Source organism: Corvus hawaiiensis, chromosome 4, assembly GCF_020740725.1.
Source record: "Corvus hawaiiensis isolate bCorHaw1 chromosome 4, bCorHaw1.pri.cur, whole genome shotgun sequence".
NCBI classification, from domain to species: Eukaryota; Metazoa; Chordata; class Aves; order Passeriformes; family Corvidae; genus Corvus; species Corvus hawaiiensis.
The window spans coordinates 28562588-28580751 of NC_063216.1; the positions used below are offsets into that span (position 1 = coordinate 28562588).

At 49.1% G+C, this 18164-nt stretch overlaps 1 protein-coding gene across 4 annotated transcripts; it reads left to right on the top strand.

The window, feature by feature from the left end:
• Window positions 1-8123: 8123 nt before the first annotated feature.
• PICK1 (protein interacting with PRKCA 1) lies at window positions 8124-17700 on the top strand. Of its 4 annotated transcripts, none has more exons than XM_048301290.1 (13): window positions 8124-8176; window positions 8951-9042; window positions 9614-9725; window positions 10198-10326; window positions 10450-10516; window positions 11798-11887; window positions 12298-12351; window positions 12450-12512; window positions 12857-12990; window positions 13753-13845; window positions 14697-14747; window positions 16012-16156; window positions 16405-17700. In XM_048301290.1, exons 2-13 carry the CDS (start codon window positions 9002-9004, stop codon window positions 16644-16646), a joined length of 1221 nt encoding a protein of 406 aa, XP_048157247.1. In that variant the 5' UTR covers window positions 8124-8176; window positions 8951-9001; the 3' UTR covers window positions 16647-17700. The 4 variants fall into 4 exon arrangements, with proteins under 4 accessions (XP_048157247.1, XP_048157248.1, XP_048157250.1 ...); XM_048301291.1 differs by lacking the exon at window positions 8124-8176 and adding an exon at window positions 8235-8344; XM_048301293.1 differs by lacking the exon at window positions 8124-8176 and adding an exon at window positions 8414-8542.
• The last annotated feature ends 464 nt before the right edge of the window (window positions 17701-18164 follow it).

Genomic DNA, 18164 nt, shown 5'->3' on the forward strand with positions numbered 1-18164 from the left:
TCATGATTCCAGAAACTATTCACGCAAACAACCCTGGGAGATCAGAGGTGAAGGGGACGGGAAAGAGGGGCAAAGGATGAGTGAGGAAAAGCAAGAATGGGAGAGGAAAGGGTAGGAGTGGTAGGGGAGAGTGGACATGGGAAGCAGGACCTTGGGGACAACTGTGAATGGAGGTAGAAACTGAAGCTCAGACTCCAAAAGAGGATGTGTAGAGGGATTGTAGAGAAAAGGAGAAGAAAGAAGAACCTTGAGACCAAGGGTAAAAGGACTGGTGGAAGAAGTTAGGTGTGACACTGTATGGCAGGGCTGAGAGCAGGCTCAGGGATATGAGTTGACTGAGTTGTCTAAATGTGGGAAAAGGGAGGCTGGGCTCAGAGACAGCATGTTGGGATGAGGAACAAGGGTTTGATATGAAGGTGAGAAGGAAAGGAGGCGGAATTACCTATGGGATTAGAAGTAGAACAGTTAAGACTTGCTGAAACTTGCTTCTTCTGCATACTGCTGCACAAAACCAGGTCACCAAATCTGCCAAGAGAATAAACCTGGTCTCTCTCAGTCTCAGGCCAAACAGATGCCAGACAGATTTATTACCTGAGGCATTCAGCCATGTCCAAAGGAGGCAGTGGTAAAGCAGTGGGGCTGAAAAGAGGCAGCCTGGTTTGCACTTTGGTTGGGCTGATCTCACTGAAGGAGACCTTCACTCCGGCACAGAGGAGCACTATCTGTGTATTACACCTCACCTGCCAGCAGCCATTCCATTTAGCCTTCTTCCTTTTCTTCCCTCATGTGCTTTCTTCCCTCCCTCCATCCTTCCTTGCCACCTTGCCACAGGGAGACAAGAGCTCGGCACAGTTGGCAGGAGATGTCCCTTCTTCTCCATCCCTCCAGGGGACCTGCCACCCCAGCAGCAACTTGTCCCTAACCAGTGAAGCAGCCATGGCACAGCAGGAGACTTTTTAGACCATAGGACTCCTGATGGAGCTGGGACAAATAGTGGGATGAATGACTGGGAAAACAACTAAAAGAAAAAGTGTCTCCCACAACAAGCTGCCACCTCCATGTCTCACAGCTCTCCCCAGCACTGGCCTGTCCCAGGGGCTCACCACATTTCCCCCCTCCTCTGTCTGCTCTGTGGCAGCTAATCAGTGACCCACTGACAGTCTCTGTCCATCACTCGTCTCTGCACGCAATGGGGTAATTAAACCCTGACCCTGGGCTCCTTTTATCCATTTCCTCTGCACAGTCACTCCCCGAAATGGCAGAGGGGAGGGCCTGCTGTGGAGGCTCCTGCCCCAGTCTCCAGCTCTAATGAAGATGTAAAGCACAGGAAAGACTCGTTGTGAAAAGAAAGATGCTGAGGGGGCAGCCAAAGAGGTATTGAGTGGTACAAGGCTTCCCACATGATTCTGCTGAGTTCTGCTGACCTATGTCCACCAGGCAAGTCTTTTGTAAACCTTCAATTCTTTATCATCACGCCCACAGGTTGTCCAGCATCCTTCCCCTGCTCAAGCATACCTGCAGAAAACCCACCACTCCTCTCCATGTCCTCAGGGCAGTGCCAGGTGTGGTGCCTCGCTCAGATCTAGCAAAAAAAGCTTTCCAGAAGCCTCAGTATATCCAGCCCTGGGCTTGCTCACCCCACAACATCAACACAAAGCTTCTGCCCTCCCTGGTGAGAACCTCTTGCCTCCACTTGGACTAAGCCCAATGCCTCAGGCCTGACACAGGGCTTTCCTCATTAAACACCTGTGGAAGGGCAGAGGGGAAGTCTCAGTGATGGGGTGAATCCCATGGAGCACAGTGGATGGGCACAGGAGCTGGCTGGGACAAGGTGATGTTGCTCTTGTCTGCACAGAAGGACAATAGAAGATACACCCAGTGACAGACAGGAGTCACAAAATGCCAGGAAGTTCTTTTTTTTTTTTTTTTTTTTTACTTTCTTTCTCTTTCTGCTTTCTGGCAATCTGCAAAATTTATTACACAGATTGATAAACAGCCAGAAATGATGCTGAGCACTCCAGACTCTGCTTCCTCCTCCTTACTCTGAGTGGGGAAGCTGCCTCCCTCCCACGCATGAGCAAGAAGGGCTGGGGCCACCCGGGGAAGGGCATGACGGGTAAAGCAGTGCCCCCAAACAATTAAGCACTGTCCCAGGCACTGCACACCCTTGTCCTGGGAACAAAAGAGTCACACACAAGAGACCTGACTGTGAAGCCTCCATCCGCTTTCATCACTGACCCCCAGGGCAGTCAGGGCACAAGGTCAGCCCACTTAAACTCCAAACTCGGCCAGAAATAGAGCTGGGAAGTGGGCAAGGGTGGCCAACTGCAGGGGTCCCCAACCATTTGAGGGGTTCTTTGACTGAGCCATTTGATTTCATCAAAGACACATTTTTTTCTGGAAGGAAAATGGAGAGCAGTGGGTGTGAAAGGAGTAAGGGGGAGGCAGGGTGTTCACCATGAATTATGACCACTCTCAACAACAGTCTTTTACATTGCAGAGGTGAGGAGATGATGGGGTAATTGGGCATGTTAGACCCATGCATAATGAGGGCAAGTCTCTGCCTGTTTCCCACCCCTCACTCTGCTACTGCTCATGAGATGTGGTCCCCCAGATGCCCTGTCTCTATTCTGCTGTGGAGCTCAGCATCCCAAGGGCTCATCCCAAGGACCACAAGCTTTGATAGCACCTTGCCAGACCAGTAGTGCCCCTGGGCTGTGCAACGGCGTGTGGTCATGGCCCTGGAATGGAAAGGCTGAAAGTTGCCTTACAAATAAAAAATGATCAGCCAAGCCAGGGCTCCTGCTTTCCACCTGCAGAGTCTCACAAAACCCATTAGGCTTTAAGTCATTGTTAGGGTTTTTCAGGTTGCAAGTACTGATGTAATGCCTTCATAGAGGTAACAGCTGCACCAGATGCCCCGAGACCTATCTCCTTGGCTGGGAGAAGTAGTCTGTGGGGACAAAGTCCAGAGGCACTGAAACATGTTTGGTGCACTTGGAAATACAATCTGCCACAAAGCATTGTCCATTTCACCCAACTTCCCTCTGGATAAACCTTGGAGAATTCTAAGTGCAGGAAATTTCAGAGGAAGGACAATTAAAGCACCCAGTGAAAGCAGCCCCCTATTCCACCCCAACAGGGCCATGTCCCACCTGCCCCATACAGAGGCTGCTGCAAGTATTTGGAGCACCCAGCAGGAATGGGGTAGGGACAGAGCAGGCAGGCTGTGCAGTGATGGGCAGGAAATACAATCCCCACACTAACTCACTGGAAGTTCCCCCCAAAACAGAGAACATGGCTCAAGGGACAGCTATCAAAGAGGATGTTAGTTCAGAGTTAGTTGTGTTGACACTGAAAACAGTAGCAGAAAAGCAGCCAGAAACATGAGATTCAGCACAGCCCCAGTACACAGAAATATATCTGAGTGCCAAGAAGCTAACCAGTCATGCAACGTGTGATCTGCTTGCAGACTCCTTATTACACGTGATGAAAGACAAGCAGAAGGGAGTTTTGACTCTCAAACTTTTCATGGATTGTGTACTTGGGGATAGAAAAATCTCTGTATGTGCAAACTAAGCCCTCTTGATTGAAGCCATATTGGTAGACTGTAAGCAGTGAGCCCAATTTTCAAGAGAAAGCTGCATTTCAAATTTTTGGTACAATTAATCAGACCTATTCTTGAAAACGAACAGCTTCCTGGGATTTTTTTAAAGTGTTGGCTGGCCTTGCTTTTTTGGATTTTAGGTAACCATTTTCATCAGCAATTCATTACTTTTCCCCTTGGGAGGAGGCGATCGGCTGGATTTCTACTATTGAGACAGACATGGCTTTAGGGCACATGCAGATTCATCCTCCAGCTCACACAGAGAGAATCCAATCGATCTTGGACACTTTGGGGCAGCTGTGCACAAAAGGCAGGGTCAGTCAGCACACGCATACAAAGGCCGATGCTTCAGGGATGAACTGAAGGACATGCACAACGTCCACACTTCACTGGAGCAGCACAAAACAAGGCTCATCAGACCTACAGGTTCTGGCCTTGTCAGTGTCAGCAGGTCTAGTTTTTCACCTCGGGCCAGTTCTGCTTCTTGTCTTTCTTTTTAATGGCAGGAGCTGCCAGCAAAGGAAACATTCACTGCTTGTTCATCTCCCTTGCAGCTCTAGCAGCAGGAGTGGACAGCAGGAGAAACGAGGTCCTGCAACTTATTTTAACCAGTCTGATACCCACCCATGCACAAGGCCCTTGGGAGCAAGCAAATGATTCACGTTATGCAAGTGTTCTCCTATGTGTGTGAAAAACCTCTTTTTCCCCCCTTGCAGTAAAACAGGAGAAATATCCCAACTTTGCAAACCCTGAACCCAGGCCCCCTCCTGCAGCAGCAATTCCGGGCAGTGACCACACGGTGGCGATCCCCCCTTAGAAATAGAGCCCAGCCGGTGGCCGGGGGCGACCCTGCGAAGCCCGCGGGACACAGCGCGGGGACAGCGCGGGACACGCGGCCCCCGCCGCACGGAGCAGTCCTGCCGGGCCGTGGGACAGACAGCAGGCTCTGGTTCTGCCTGTGTGACATTTGCTTAATCAGCTGTCTGTATTAGCTGTCAGCTTCGGGGAGGCTTCTGCGGGGTGACATCTTTGCTTGTGTTGCAGGGTCTCTCTCAGGACCCCAGCGTCGCAGAATCTGTCCAGCTAAATTGCCACTGTCTCTAGGGATGGATATTCCACCAGCTCTCTGGCCTGATGTAACAGTGCTTATCCACCCTCATAGTGATTTTTTTCCCCTTTTGTTGCACTGTAATTCCATCCTGCAACCCCTTCCTCTCGTCTTTAGCTGTGCAAAAACCCTCAGAAGAAGCTGGCTCTGTGTTCTCCATATCACCCTCAGCCACAGTCAAGTGCTATTGCATTGTTGAGCCCCAGCAAGCTCTTCATGCAGAGATCAGGGTCTGGCTCATCAGTTCTGGAGCTTCACTGATGTAAATTCCTGTCAGTGCCCAGGGTCAGGATGTCAGTCTCTTTTCTTCAGAGAGCTCCCACCTGAAGGACTGCATTTCTCATTCAGCTTCCCTTCATAAATAAACCACATCTTAAACCCAGGACTTCAAAATGATTATTAACAACACATTCTTGCCCTTGTAGTCCAGCATTGTGGGTGGCTTCAGTCAGTGTTTTGATGTATGCAGACAAGAGGCTCACGGGGTTGCATTCTGCTAACACTAACCACCCTCTCAGCCAGCAAGGGAGGTCATCATCATGGGCCAGTCCTTGTTCCTAGTCACAGAGTTTTCAGTTCAAAGGGTACAGTGTTGGGGGGTTTTTTGATCTGCGTCAGTAAGTCGGGTTTGGCAGCCTGGTAATTGTTCAGAAGCCAGGAGAAGCTGGAAAAGATGACACATAATGCAAAAAGGCGACCACATTCCTCTGGGAAATCACAGCATTCTCTCAGTGATGGTACTGTCATGATGGAGGCAGGAAAACCATTTGAACACCCAACCACTGCCCACACACACATTGCAGAGGAGAAGAATGCGTGGAAGCCTGGTGATCCTGCCGCACACATGGCAGTGCAATGGTTTTGCACACAGCTGTGCTGACTGGCTTCCACATCTACTGGCATCCAATGCTTCCGCAGGTCACTGCTGGCCTGCCAGCAGTAGGGGTGATTGTGCCAACCAGTTTCACAGAATCACTGAATCAATTAGGTTGGAGAAGCCCTCTGAGATCGTGGAGTCCAGCCTCTGACTGAACACCACCTTGTCAGCCAGGCCATGGCACTGAGTGCCACGTCCAGTCTTCCCTTAAACACCTCCAGGGACGGTGACTCCACCACCTCCCTGGGCAGCCCATCCCAATGCCCAATCACCCTTTCTGTGAAGAAATTCCTCCTAATGTCCAACCCAAACCTCCCCTGGTGCAGCTTAAGGCTGTGTCCTCTTGTCCTGTCACTGGTTGCCTGGGAGAAGAGACTGACCCCCACCTGGCTACAGCCTCCTTTCAGGGGGTTGTAGAGAGGGATCAGGTCACCCCTGAGCCTCTTTTTCTCCAGCCTAACCAAGCCCCACTCCCTCAGCTGCTCCTCACAGGACTTGTGCTCCAGACCCTTCCCCAGCTCCATTGCCCTTCTCTGGACACACTCCAACACCTCAGTGTCCTCCTTGTAGTGAGGGGCCCAGAGCTGGACACAGGATTCAAGGTGGAGCATCACCAGTGCTGCGTACAGAATCACAGAATCATAGAATGAACTAGGTTGGAAAAGACCTTTGAGATCACCAAGTCCAACCTATGACCTAACACCTCCCCATCAACTAAACAACGGCACTGAGTGCCATGTCCAGTTTTTTTTTAAACACATCCAGGCACAGTGAATCCACCACCTCTCTGGGCAGACCATTCCAGTGCCCAATCACTCTTTCAGGGAAGAATTTTTTCCTGACGTATAACCTAAACTTCCCCTGGCACAGCTTAAATCTGTATCCTAATCATGATCCCTTCCCCGGTTCTGCTGGCCACACTATTTCTGGTAGAGATCAGGATGCCACTGGCATTTTCGGCCACAGAGGCCCCCGCTGGCTCATGTTCATCCAGCTCTGACCAGCTCCCCCAGGACCTTTTCTGCTGGGCCACTTTTCCCCCAGCCTGCAGCATCGCATGGGGTTATTGCGACTGAAGCGTAGGACCCGGCCCTTGGCCTCGTTGAGCCTCAAAGCTCTCTGCGTCCCCGTTGTCACCGCACTCAGCAGTCCGGGACGCGCTGCACTCACACACGCCCGTGCCCGGCGAGTGCCGGGGTGTTTGTGCCGGGTGTTTGTGCCGGGTGTTTGTGCCGCGGTGTTTGTGCCGGGTGTTTGTGCCGGGGTTTTTGTGCCGCGGTGTTTGTGCCGGCTGTTTGTGCCGGGTGTTCGTGCCGGGATTTTTGTGCCGGGTGTTTGTGCCGGGTGTTCGTGCCGGGGTTTTTGTGCCGGGTGTTTGTGCCGCGGTGTTTGTGCCGGGGTGTTTGTGCCGGGGTTTTTGTGCCGGGTGTTTGTGCCGCGGTGTTTGTGCCGCGGTGTTTGTGCCGGGTGTTTGTGCCGGGGTGTTCGTGCCGGGTGTTCGTGCCGGGGTTTTTGTGCCGGGTGTTTGTGCCGGGTGTTTGTGCCGCGGTGTTTGTGCCGGGTGTTTGTGCCGGGGTTTTTCTGCCGGGTGTTTGTGCCGGGTGTTTGTGCCGGGTGTTCGTGCCGGGGTTTTTGTGCCGGGTGTTTGTGCCGGGTGTTTGTGCCGGGGTTTTTGTGCGGGGTGTTTGTGCCGGGGTGTTTGTGCCGGGGTTTTTGTGCGGGGTGTTTGTGCCGGGTGTTTGTGCCGGGGTTTTTGTGCGAGGTGTTTGTGCCGCGGTGTTTGTGCCGGGGTTTTTGTGCCGGGTGTTTGTGCCGGGGTGTTTGTGCCGGGGTGTTTGTGCCGGGGTTTTTGTGCGAGGTGTTTGTGCCGGGGTGTTTGTGCCGGGGTTTTTGTGCCGGGTGTTTGTGCCGGGTGTTTGTGCCGGGGTGTTTGTGCCGGGTGTTCGTGCCGGGGTTTTTGTGCCGGATGTTTGTGCCGCGGTGTTTGTGTCGGGTGTTTGTGCCGGGTGTTCGTGCCGGGTGTTCGTGCCGGGTGTTCGTGCCGGGGTTTTTGTGCCGGGTGTTTGTGCCGGGGTGTTTGTGCCGGGTGTTTGTGCCGGGTGTTTGTGCCGGGGTGTTTGTGCCGGGTGTTTGTGCCGGGTGTTCGTGCCGGGGTGTTTGTGCCGGGTGTTCGTGCCGGGTGTTCGTGCCGGGGTTTTTGTGCCGGGTGTTTGTGCCGGGTGTTCGTGCCGGGGTTTTTGTGCCGGGTGTTTGTGCCGGGTGTTTGTGCCGGGTGTTTGTGCCGGGGTGTTTGTGCCGGGTGTTCGTGCCGGGTGTTTGTGCCGGGGTGTTTGTGCCGGGTGTTTGTGCCGGGTGTTTGTGCCGGGGTGTTTGTGCCGGGGTGTTTGTGCCGGGGTGTTTGTGCCGGGTGTTTGTGCCGGGTGTTTGCGCGGGGCCCGTCCCGCCGCGCCCCGCCGCTGACAGCGAGTGCCCGTCCCCATGGCAACGCGGCGGCCGCGGGGGGCGGGGCTCGGGCGGGCGCTTCCGGGCGGCGCCGGCGGTGACGTGTCCGGCGGGGGCTGACGGCGCCGCGCGGCCGCTTCCGGTGAGCCTGGGGGCCCCTCAGGGACGCCCCCCCGCGGCTGCCCCGGGGACGGCCCCGCCGGGCGGGGGCTGCGCTCGCCCCCTCCCCGGCCGGACACTGCCCGCAGCCCCTCCCCGGCCGGGCACTGCCCGCAGCCCCTGCCCGGCCCCGCGTCCGGGGATGGGCACGGTGAGCTGTCCCTGGAGCCCTGCTCCTGCAGGGTCGGGTGTGGCGGAGGCGACCACCGCCGCGGTGCTGCCGAAGGGCGAGCGGAACCCCAGCGTGCCAGCTAATTACTGCCCGAGATTAAGTGGAAAGGGGGGTTGTGCATGGGGAAATAATGAGGCTTGCGGTGAAAAGCTTAAACACGGCCTCCCGAGGCAGGCGGTGAGCGTCAAAAGGTGCCGTGGCTTGCTGTGAAGTCAGGAGCGTGGAGATGGGCAGTGCTGCCGGGGATAAAGCGAAGTGTCTTTAGCAGCCGTGGTGCAGGTCGAGCGTGGGAAGAAGCAGCTTCCGCAAGGGACCACGTTTTGTTCTGTGCTCTGGAAATGCTGCACGTGTGTCAGTCTTGGCTTTGGAACGTGCAGCATTCAAACTCGAGGGCTTTCTCGTGTCGCATGCGGAGCACAGAACCAGGGACACTTGACACGTTTTTCATCTTTGATATAAGAGCAGAGACCGCGATGTGGCGTTCAAAAAAAGAAAAAGGAGATTGATAAGGGTGACAGGTTGGTTCTCTGTGTTTCTCTATTGCAGTCATTCATTTACTTGGTCTGTTCTATTCTTTCTTCCCAGGGAGTTTGGAATAAGTAGCTTCAGACAAACGGACGCCACTTAACCAAAACAATGTTTGCAGATTTGGACTATGATATTGAAGAAGATAAGCTGTGAGTATTTCACTTGTCTCTTCCTGGTGTTTCTAACAATAGAAGTAGGCTTTGCAGCCAAGACCTAATGAGAGTTGATAAATTTACCTGTGCCTGACACTGTGTGCTGAACATCAGACTTCCTGTTCAGTGCTGATTTCTTGCTCCCTCTGGAGACTGGGAATGAGGTATCACTGTGCTGGTGAGCAAAGGTGAATGTTTGTGTTGCTCTGCAGTGACTGCCCTGCATTTAACAGAGCACTTGATTTGCATCACATTTATGCTGTGCAAGTTGTCCTCTGACTCCAGCACTAAGTGCAGATGAAACACTAAAGCGTGATAGTGTTTCTTCAGTGCCTAGCAATGGATGAGCGTGTCTCTTCCACCTCTAATCCTTGCATGCAATCCCAAGAAAAAGATAGCATAGAACGTCTCCCTCCTGGCCCGTCCTGATAGACTCTGTGGCAGAGGTGAAGGAATGAATTCAGATGTGCAGTGCCCATGATGTCTTCCATTTGTACTGACTCAGATACTGGAGTTATTTCATACACAAGCTCTGCCTACGCGTTCAGTTATTCCTTTCTCTTTGTAGGGGCATCCCCACTGTACCTGGGACAGTGACCCTGAAGAAGGACTCTCAGAACCTGATTGGGATCAGCATTGGGGGAGGAGCACAGTACTGCCCCTGTCTCTACATTGTCCAGGTGGGCACCAGGGGAGAAAAAAGAAAACATCTTTTTAAAGCAGTGTTGGCCTGAGAGATGGGAACTGTGGAGAGAGAGCCCTATGGTGCTTGTTTTTCTCAAAGTGGGAGATGACATCTCATTTTTCAGTGAAAGATTTCCTTACTCTAGTACCTAGTAGGTGTGGAAGAATTAAATTAAGACTTCTGGAATTATCCTCCTTGGAGAGCACGTTAGAATTCACAGGGGAACAGTGTGACACTCTCAACATCAGGAAGTCCTGTATGTGAGGAGGCACATTCCCAGGGGCAAGAACTTCCTGAAGAAACAAGATGATCAGCCCACCTTTTGGTTTGGAGAGGGGGAAAACTGCAGCCACACCACGGGCAAAGTAAAAGTGAATTAAATAGGAGGAATGCAGTAGTTTGGTTTGTGCTCTTTAGCTCTGCATTGACCTTCCTCCTGATTCCAGGCTGCCTGTGCTCTGTCTTAGGTGTTCGATAACACTCCAGCAGCCTTAGATGGCACCGTGGCAGCTGGGGATGAAATCACAGGAGTCAACGGGAAGTCCGTCAAAGGGAAGACCAAGGTGGAGGTGGCCAAGATGATACAGATGGTAAAGGTGAGAGGTAGGAGGGGGCCACTGGAGCTTTTGGGTTGTAGTTGGCAGCTTATTGTCCTTGGGTAAAGGGAGCTGCTGCTGCCTGCTTCCAGCACAGCAGTTTTGGGTTTGCTCTTTCTGCAGGGAGAAGTGACAATACACTACAACAAGCTTCAGGCTGACCCAAAGCAGGGCAAGTCTTTGGATATTGGTAAGACTGGTTTCTTTCTCCCTAGAGTGTTAAAATGATGTGGAGGGGTGAAAGATTGGTCCCAGCTAAAACCAAAGTAAAATTCTGTCTCCTTTCTTGCTCTTCAACTCAGTCGTTTTCAAATGGATACTGTCAAAGAGAGTTACAGGTTTAAAAAAAATCCTTCCCTGACTTCTTGAAATAGTCTTGAAAGTTAAATCAAGACTTAACTGTTGTTGTGGGAGGCTTGTTTTTCTGTGCTGTGTTTAGCATGGATGATGAATCTCAACTACATAATAATTTAATTAATTTATTTTTAATACATGTAAGTTATGCTGACCTGTTTTTAGATGTACACAGAAATGTGTCAATTGAAAGGCATTGGTGGTGATTTCTAAGCCTGGAGAACAGTGACGAAATACCTACCTACACTGAGTTTTGTACAAACATAAATTTTATGGGAGAGAGGAGAGCCTTTATTGCTAAAATAAAGTGTCTGGTTTTGAACTAAGTCTACACTGCTGTTTCCTTTATATGATCTGCCTTTCTCACTTTCCAGCAAAATGTGTCCATTCTCTGTGCTGTCATTTCTTTTCGTGGTGATTATGGTGCTAATAAATTGACAGGAGTTCTGGAAAATCATGAATAGTGAGATGGATTTCTGGGAGAACAGAAGTGTGATGAGAATATGGTATTTTCCAGAACACTGCGGCTTCAGTTCTTGGGATCTGCAGGCAAGTCTGCCTGTAAATAAGGGTGACTGAGTCATCTGGTTCCAAAGAGGACTTAGATGTCTCTAGTAATTTAAAGGGTATGACCACTGAAGACAGAAATTCCATCAAGAGGTGACGAAAGGGTTTAATTAGGATTCAAAAGGTAAAAGCAGGGAAAGGGACAACTCTGAGCATTAAATCCTGATTGTCTTTCAGCCTCATCTCCTGACTTCAGCTGAAGTAATACAGCAGATAGCATAACCAAAGCTTAGTTCCAAATATCAAGATAGGTGCTTTGCTTATAGCAAAGGGATTCATTGGGACAGTCTTCCAAAAGAATTGCAGGTGCTCTATTGATTGAAGTGTTTAGGATGTGAGAGCAGAACAGATAGGCAAGTTAGAAGATGTGTTAAGCATGGCTGGGCCAGAGTGCTCTGTTTCTGTGGTATTCTCTTTCTACTTGCTGCCTTAATACTGAGTTAAGTGCAGTTCACCCAGTGCCTGGAAAACCAGTGAAACATGCTGGTGAGCTTTTCATGCCCACAGAAGTCACCCTGATGCTGGTTTGTAACTCTCTTTTGGCCTTTAGTGTTGAAGAAGGTAAAGCACCGCCTGGTAGAGAACATGAGCTCGGGGACAGCGGATGCCCTGGGGTTAAGCCGAGCCATACTTTGCAATGGTAAGTATTGTCCAGGAGGACATTTTCCTAATGGAACACTTACTCTTACTTTGCCTAATTTTATTGTTGCTTGCATGGTCCACATTCTTTCCTTCTGCTCTGCCTTGCTGTTGTGATTGTGTCTGCCCTTCCTGAGTGATATAGCCTGTCCTTGTGGCCATTTAAATGTTATCTCAGGTCAGATTAATTTAAAGCAGGGACCAGCTTAGTGAATGTCAATAGGTGGTGATCCCACACTATAAGTTTGCAGTAATTTTAAAGGCTTCCCATGTATCACAGGACAGGCATTAAGGGCTGAGGGAAATTGGAACCAAACATATGAAACTGGTATTTTTCCACCCAATCAGGTCTTAACCATGTCCTGAATGTGACTGTTATAATTCTGTATTCTGATTCTTGTTTCTATTTAGATGGACTCGTGAAGAGATTAGAGGAGCTGGAGAGGACTGCAGAGTTATACAAAGGTAAACTTGATATTCCATCAGACACCAGATGGGAGAGAAGGATGCCTCCATTATGTTTCAGTGAAGTGACTTAAATGTTTTTCTGGCTTCCATCACAGGCTTGACAGAGCACACCAAGAATCTTCTCAGGGCTTTCTTTGAGCTATCTCAGACACACAGAGGTAAAGAATCTTGAGCAAAGGGAGCACAAACCTTTGACCTCCAGTTTCAGGAGTTTTTGTCAGTACTTAGGTGTGTGATTCCTTCACTCTAAGAAAACTAAGGGTTGCAGAAATGAGCTGGGAAGGGCTGCTCTCCTGCATTACCAGTCGTGGTGCTGACACAGGCCCTGTCTTTCACATGAGACATTGGGGAAGTGCCCTGCCAAACTCTGGTCTTTAGGGAATATGTAGCATCAACCCCCAGCTAATTGTAAGGTTATGGGAGGGACTTCTAATATTAGAGACAAGATTTTTCTCAGCGTTCACCTCTTTATTCATCTGTCTCTGTTGTTCTGCTCATGCAGCATTTGGAGATGTTTTCTCTGTCATTGGTGTACGGGAACCACAACCAGCTGCCAGTGAAGCCTTTGTGAAATTTGCTGATGCCCATCGCAGCATTGAGAAGTTTGGGATTCACCTTCTGAAAACAATTAAGCCGGTAAGGAATTTAACCATAGGAGTAAAGGGTTTGGAGAAGAGGGGAATCTAGAAAGGCCTGTCTTTAAAGATGTGGTCTTAAAAGTTCATTCATTGTGGGAAGAATGATCCTTGTCTGCTTTCCTTCTGGGAATTCTCTTAATAATGAAAAGAACCTGAGTGGTAACATAATGAATATAGCAATCTTGTCCCTATGACTTCTGCACATGAATATATTCCTCTCCTTTTCTTTTGGGGATGAGGGAGTAGTCTGATCAGTGTAGTACCTGATACTGGTACCCATAACTGTGTTGCGGCACTAAAAGAGCTTAGATAAGCAGCCCAGGAACAATGTAAGGATTTCAATCAGTATACTTGAGTGAGAGTCTCCGGGGGGTGTGTGCACTTAGTTTAGCAAAGAGAGGATTACGTGTTGGTTTGGGCATCACTTTCAGTGCCATGTTGGATCAATGATGCTGGGTCATGGAACTTTGAATTGGGGAGAGCTGTTTCCAGGACCAGCTGGAAATAAAATGAGTCAAAAGGCGATGAATCCAGGCTAGAAGTGAGGCAAACTTTTCTAACACTGGAACCACTTGCCAGTGACAGTAATGGGGGCTCTAACCATTCTGAGGCATGATCAGACATTTTCTTTCAAATATGCTGTAGTGCAAAAAAGAGTTAACTCGAGGCAGCCTCATGACCTGTGCTGGGTAGAAGGTTGCACTTGAATTGTACTCATGCTTTTTAGTCTTAATTCAGCAACATGGTGTTTCCCTTGCAGATGCTCACTGACTTGAATACGTATCTGAATAAAGCCATTCCTGACACAAGGCTGACTATCAAAAAATACCTGGATGTCAAGTTTGAATATTTGGTGAGCTGCTTGCTTTTTTCTTTTTTTTTTTCCCCCCCTAAGTGCTGGTTGCAACTAAGTTTCATAGAATCATCCTGAAAGTCACATGTAGCCTGTATGATCACATATCCATCCTTCCATGAGAGAATGCACTGGATTTTTCAGTTCTTTGTTTACTGCCAGATTACTCAGATTCAGACACCTGCTCTTAACCAAACACTTCTCACTGGTAAGAAAGATCTCACAGTACCCAGATGACTTATTTCCCACATGACCCAAATTATTTCCTGATTTATTTGTAAAGAGTTCCTCTGCACCTTAGGCTGTTGAACTCCTCTAAAAAGCTCCCCAGTCCATATTTTTCAGGTAATTTTGGACACTCTGTCTTTAGCCAAAGTAAACAACTGTCAAGTCATATTTGCTTTAATTTAGACCTTGCCTTTTTTTTATCTCCTTCATTCCACTCACCCCTTGTTTTCTACCCAAAAAGGGTAAGGTTGCTAAGTGCACCTGTTCTGTAACTGTAGGAATCTGTTTCTTTTTACACATTGAGAGAAGTATTTGGAGCTGCAGCCCTAAGGCAAGGCAATATGGCAGCATCTCTTCCTACATAAATCCTTCCTGCAATTAATCTTTTTCTTTCCCTCTTTATTCATTCCCATCTCATACTTTTCTTGTACTGTCTTTTCCCAAAGAGTAGATGAACACAGGATTTTTCCCACTGTGCTTTCTTCAGAGTCTCTACCACTGAAGGAAGGCTTGGAATGGTACAACCTCATGGGTATGGATGATGATGAAGTTGTTTCTAATTTTTAATATTTCCTTCTTCTTTTGCCCTTTTTTTTTTTATAATTATCTTTATTTCTGCAAAGTCTTACTGCCTGAAAGTCAAAGAGATGGATGATGAAGAGTACAGCTGCATTGTGAGTATCAGCACAATTGCAAAAGCACTCCTGAGCCTGTCAGCAGCCAAACTAGTGAATGCATCCTAAGGAATTACATACATTTGTTCTTAATGTATTAGAAATAGGGGATCCTTAAACGCTACCTGGGAAGCACTGCAGCTTGTTTGCTCAGTGGTTGTCTTTCTCAGTGTTTAAGTACTATTAGGTTATGTAAGGAGGATTAAGGTGTTATCTTCACAGATTCCATTTGTGTGTAGTGTACAGCTTATCATTAATTCTGGACTTGTTTCTGAGAAATGGAGATTTAGCTTCTCTGCAGCAAAATGCATGTGAAACTGCATTTATAAGTGAAGAAAATTCATTAAAGGATCTCTCTTAACAATAGGGGGTTTATAGTTTAGAATTTTAGGACTTTAATCCTTAACAGGTCTATTTAAAATAGCTAAAGGTATCCCATAAATTCCAGTTTCCCTGCATGAAAGTAACATCTTTTTTTTATCCTAGGTATCAGTCTCAGAGCAGGCATTTGATTTTTTGGAATGCCTAGTTCCCCAGTGCCAGGAAGGAATCAAGCTCCTAACACAAGCTTTCATTATGTGTTTCCTTCTAAGTGGGAAGGAAAGAACCCCAGTCATGCCCAGCAGAGTGACATCTTTGGGTTTTGGCACGGGCAGCATGTGTTAGCGAGCCGTAGTCCATAGCACAGATTTTTCTGTGTGTTGTGCTTACAGGTGCAAGGGGAGGATGCTTTGTTGCTGACAGACCTAACCCCTTTCCAGACTGTTTAGCAGGACAATGTATAGGTCCCTCCCTGCTGGTTTCCAACATTGTGTCTGGATGGTTGTAGATACCAGAGGATTCCCTGCGTAGATACAGAATTCATTATTCAATCCATACAGGGCAGACCTTGCAGAGGAGGGCAGATTTTTTTGTGTGCTTGATATAAACTTGTTTGTTCTTAATGCCTGTCTTCCTAGTCCAGGTAAGAAGCCATGCCACCCCTCCATGCTGGGCTGAAAGGTGCCTGTGCTTTTGTATTTGCTTAGTAGAGATGCTTTTCTTTACCATGGTTGGTGTGTGTTTGGCCTTCAGAGTGGCCCCACTGACTGCCAGTTTCTGACATGGTTCAGTGTTCCTCATGGTCCCTGCTCCTGACAGCAGTCCCCATGAGCCTGAGAGATCTGTAATAACCCAAGGTCATTGTGAGTCCACACTGGTAGGCAGACTCTGTGTACAAGCACTGTTGTGGAAGTCTCTAAAATGGTGCCATGTGTTTTGGCAGGCTCTGGGTGAGCCCCTCTACCGGGTCAGCACTGGGAACTACGAGTACCGCCTGATCCTGCGCTGCCGTCAGGAGGCTCGCATGCGCTTTGCCAAGATGAGGAAGGATGTGCTAGAGAAAATAGAGCTCCTGGACCAGAAACATGGTGAGTGCCACTGCTGAGTTCAGCAGACATGGCTTTGCCCTTTGTGTTCCTCTTTTGCCTCAGCTCAGTTCTTCTTTGCTGAAGAAATCCTTTGTGGCTGTGCCCGAGACATCAGCCCTGAGGGGCCAAAAGGGATTAGTGTGTAGGAGATTGTATCTAGTGCTGGTAAGGGAGGCTTGATCACAGCCTTCACACTGTTTGGGAAGGGAATTTTCACACTTTTTTCCCCCAACATGTCTCCCCTACAGTGCAGGACATCGTGTTCCAGCTCCAGCGTTTTGTCTCCACCATGTCCAAGTACTATGACGACTGCTATGCCGTGCTCCGGGATGCCGATGTCTTTCCCATCGAGGTGGACCTTGCCCGCACCACTCTCAGCTATGGGCAGAAGGACACATACACAGATGGGGCAGAAGAAGAAGGAGAAAGTGAGAGAGAGGGTAGTGGGAAGGAGGATGCAAATGGAGAGAAGCTCATTGATGATGCCTGAGTGTGCCAGCATGGCCAGAGGAAGGACTTTGCAGACTGTTGGGAAAACACGTATTTCACATGGCAATTCATCCTCCGTGATTTCTCTGTGTGTCCAGCCTGGGATTCCTCCTCTGCTTTGGGTGGGGGTAGCTGGTTGGATTGGGACCAGCCTCTGCTTTCCTCTCTTTTCCTTTGCTTGTTTGCCTGGATATTCTTTTTGCCCCTAGAGACTTCTGCTACCCAGCCTGGGTACTGAGGTGCGGGGAGGAAAAGCCGCTCCCACACTGCCGTGTGCCTCTGTGCAGACAGGACTCTGCTGAGCACATGGGCAGCACCGCTCCCCTGGGGCATATGGAATCTGGTTAAGGGTTTGGAGGTGATTAGAGATGGTGAGAACAGCCCCCTTCCGTCCTCCCCTTGTGCTGTGGGAAAGTGCTAGCATCACTATTTGCTGTCTTCAAGCTCCTTCTGAGGCTCCACCTTAGAACCGTGATGGAAAGACCCCATCTTTAAACTAGAAAGGAGACACAAAGCCTCGTGGAGAAAGGAAGACATGCTCTTTAGGCAGAGACTTTGGGATTTTTTTAGTGTAAAGAATGACTAGTGTGCTCTCCTCTCTGCACAACTATTTTGTGCTGCCTCTGGGTCAGCCAGCAGCAGTAGCTATCCTCCCATTCCCTAGCACAAGGAAAGGGGGAAAAGGAAAGCTGAGGTATGTGAGACTACTTCTTTCCTCCTTGCTTTTCTCTTCTCCTCCTTCCATCCCTGTGGGCTAATCCCAGATGCAGATGGCACTTTGTTAGTGGGCAGCACAACTGCCAGGAGTGGTGTGCTTCTTGGGGCAGGGGTTTTGACTTCTGTCATTACATTCTAGTGGTCGTGGGAGAAGTTATTTAAGGGCATTAATTTATGATTTTTTTTTTCTAATTTGTGTTTCTCTTTGATTGTTTTTTTGGAGCTTCTTCATCTCCATGGGTGCCTGGGAAAAAGCCATCCATGGTGAAGCTGCTCTGGAGAATTTAAACAGACTCTGATGTAGTGACCATTGTCTGTAATAAATACGTGACATTTCATTTCATGTCCTTCATGCCTTTCCTATAAGAGATTTGTTTGCTGATCTTCCATTGGTTTTAATCTTAAATTATAATGTTGGGAAGATGGGTGTCATGTGCTGGCCATTTTCTTTCTTCTCATACTGGTGCATAATCTCTATACCAAGCTGTGGTGGTCAGTGCAGCACATTTCCAGAGGGAGAGGGTTATAAATGCTGTAGCAAGGCCAGTCACCCAGTAATACTGGGTGCTTCTCTGCATCTTAGCTTCCCAGGGGAACACCAGCCTTTTAAAGGCCCCCAGGTGCCTCAGTCCTGCCAAGGTGGCATCCCTGCATGCCTTCAGGGCCAGCTTCTCCACACAGCTCAGCTGTTGCATCACAAGCTTCGGCTGATTAAGTCCCTGATCCTCTTTCAGAGCTGTTTGTTGTGCCAAAACACGGAGCAGTTGAGAGGAACTGAAAACGCTTCAGTGGAGCTTGCCTG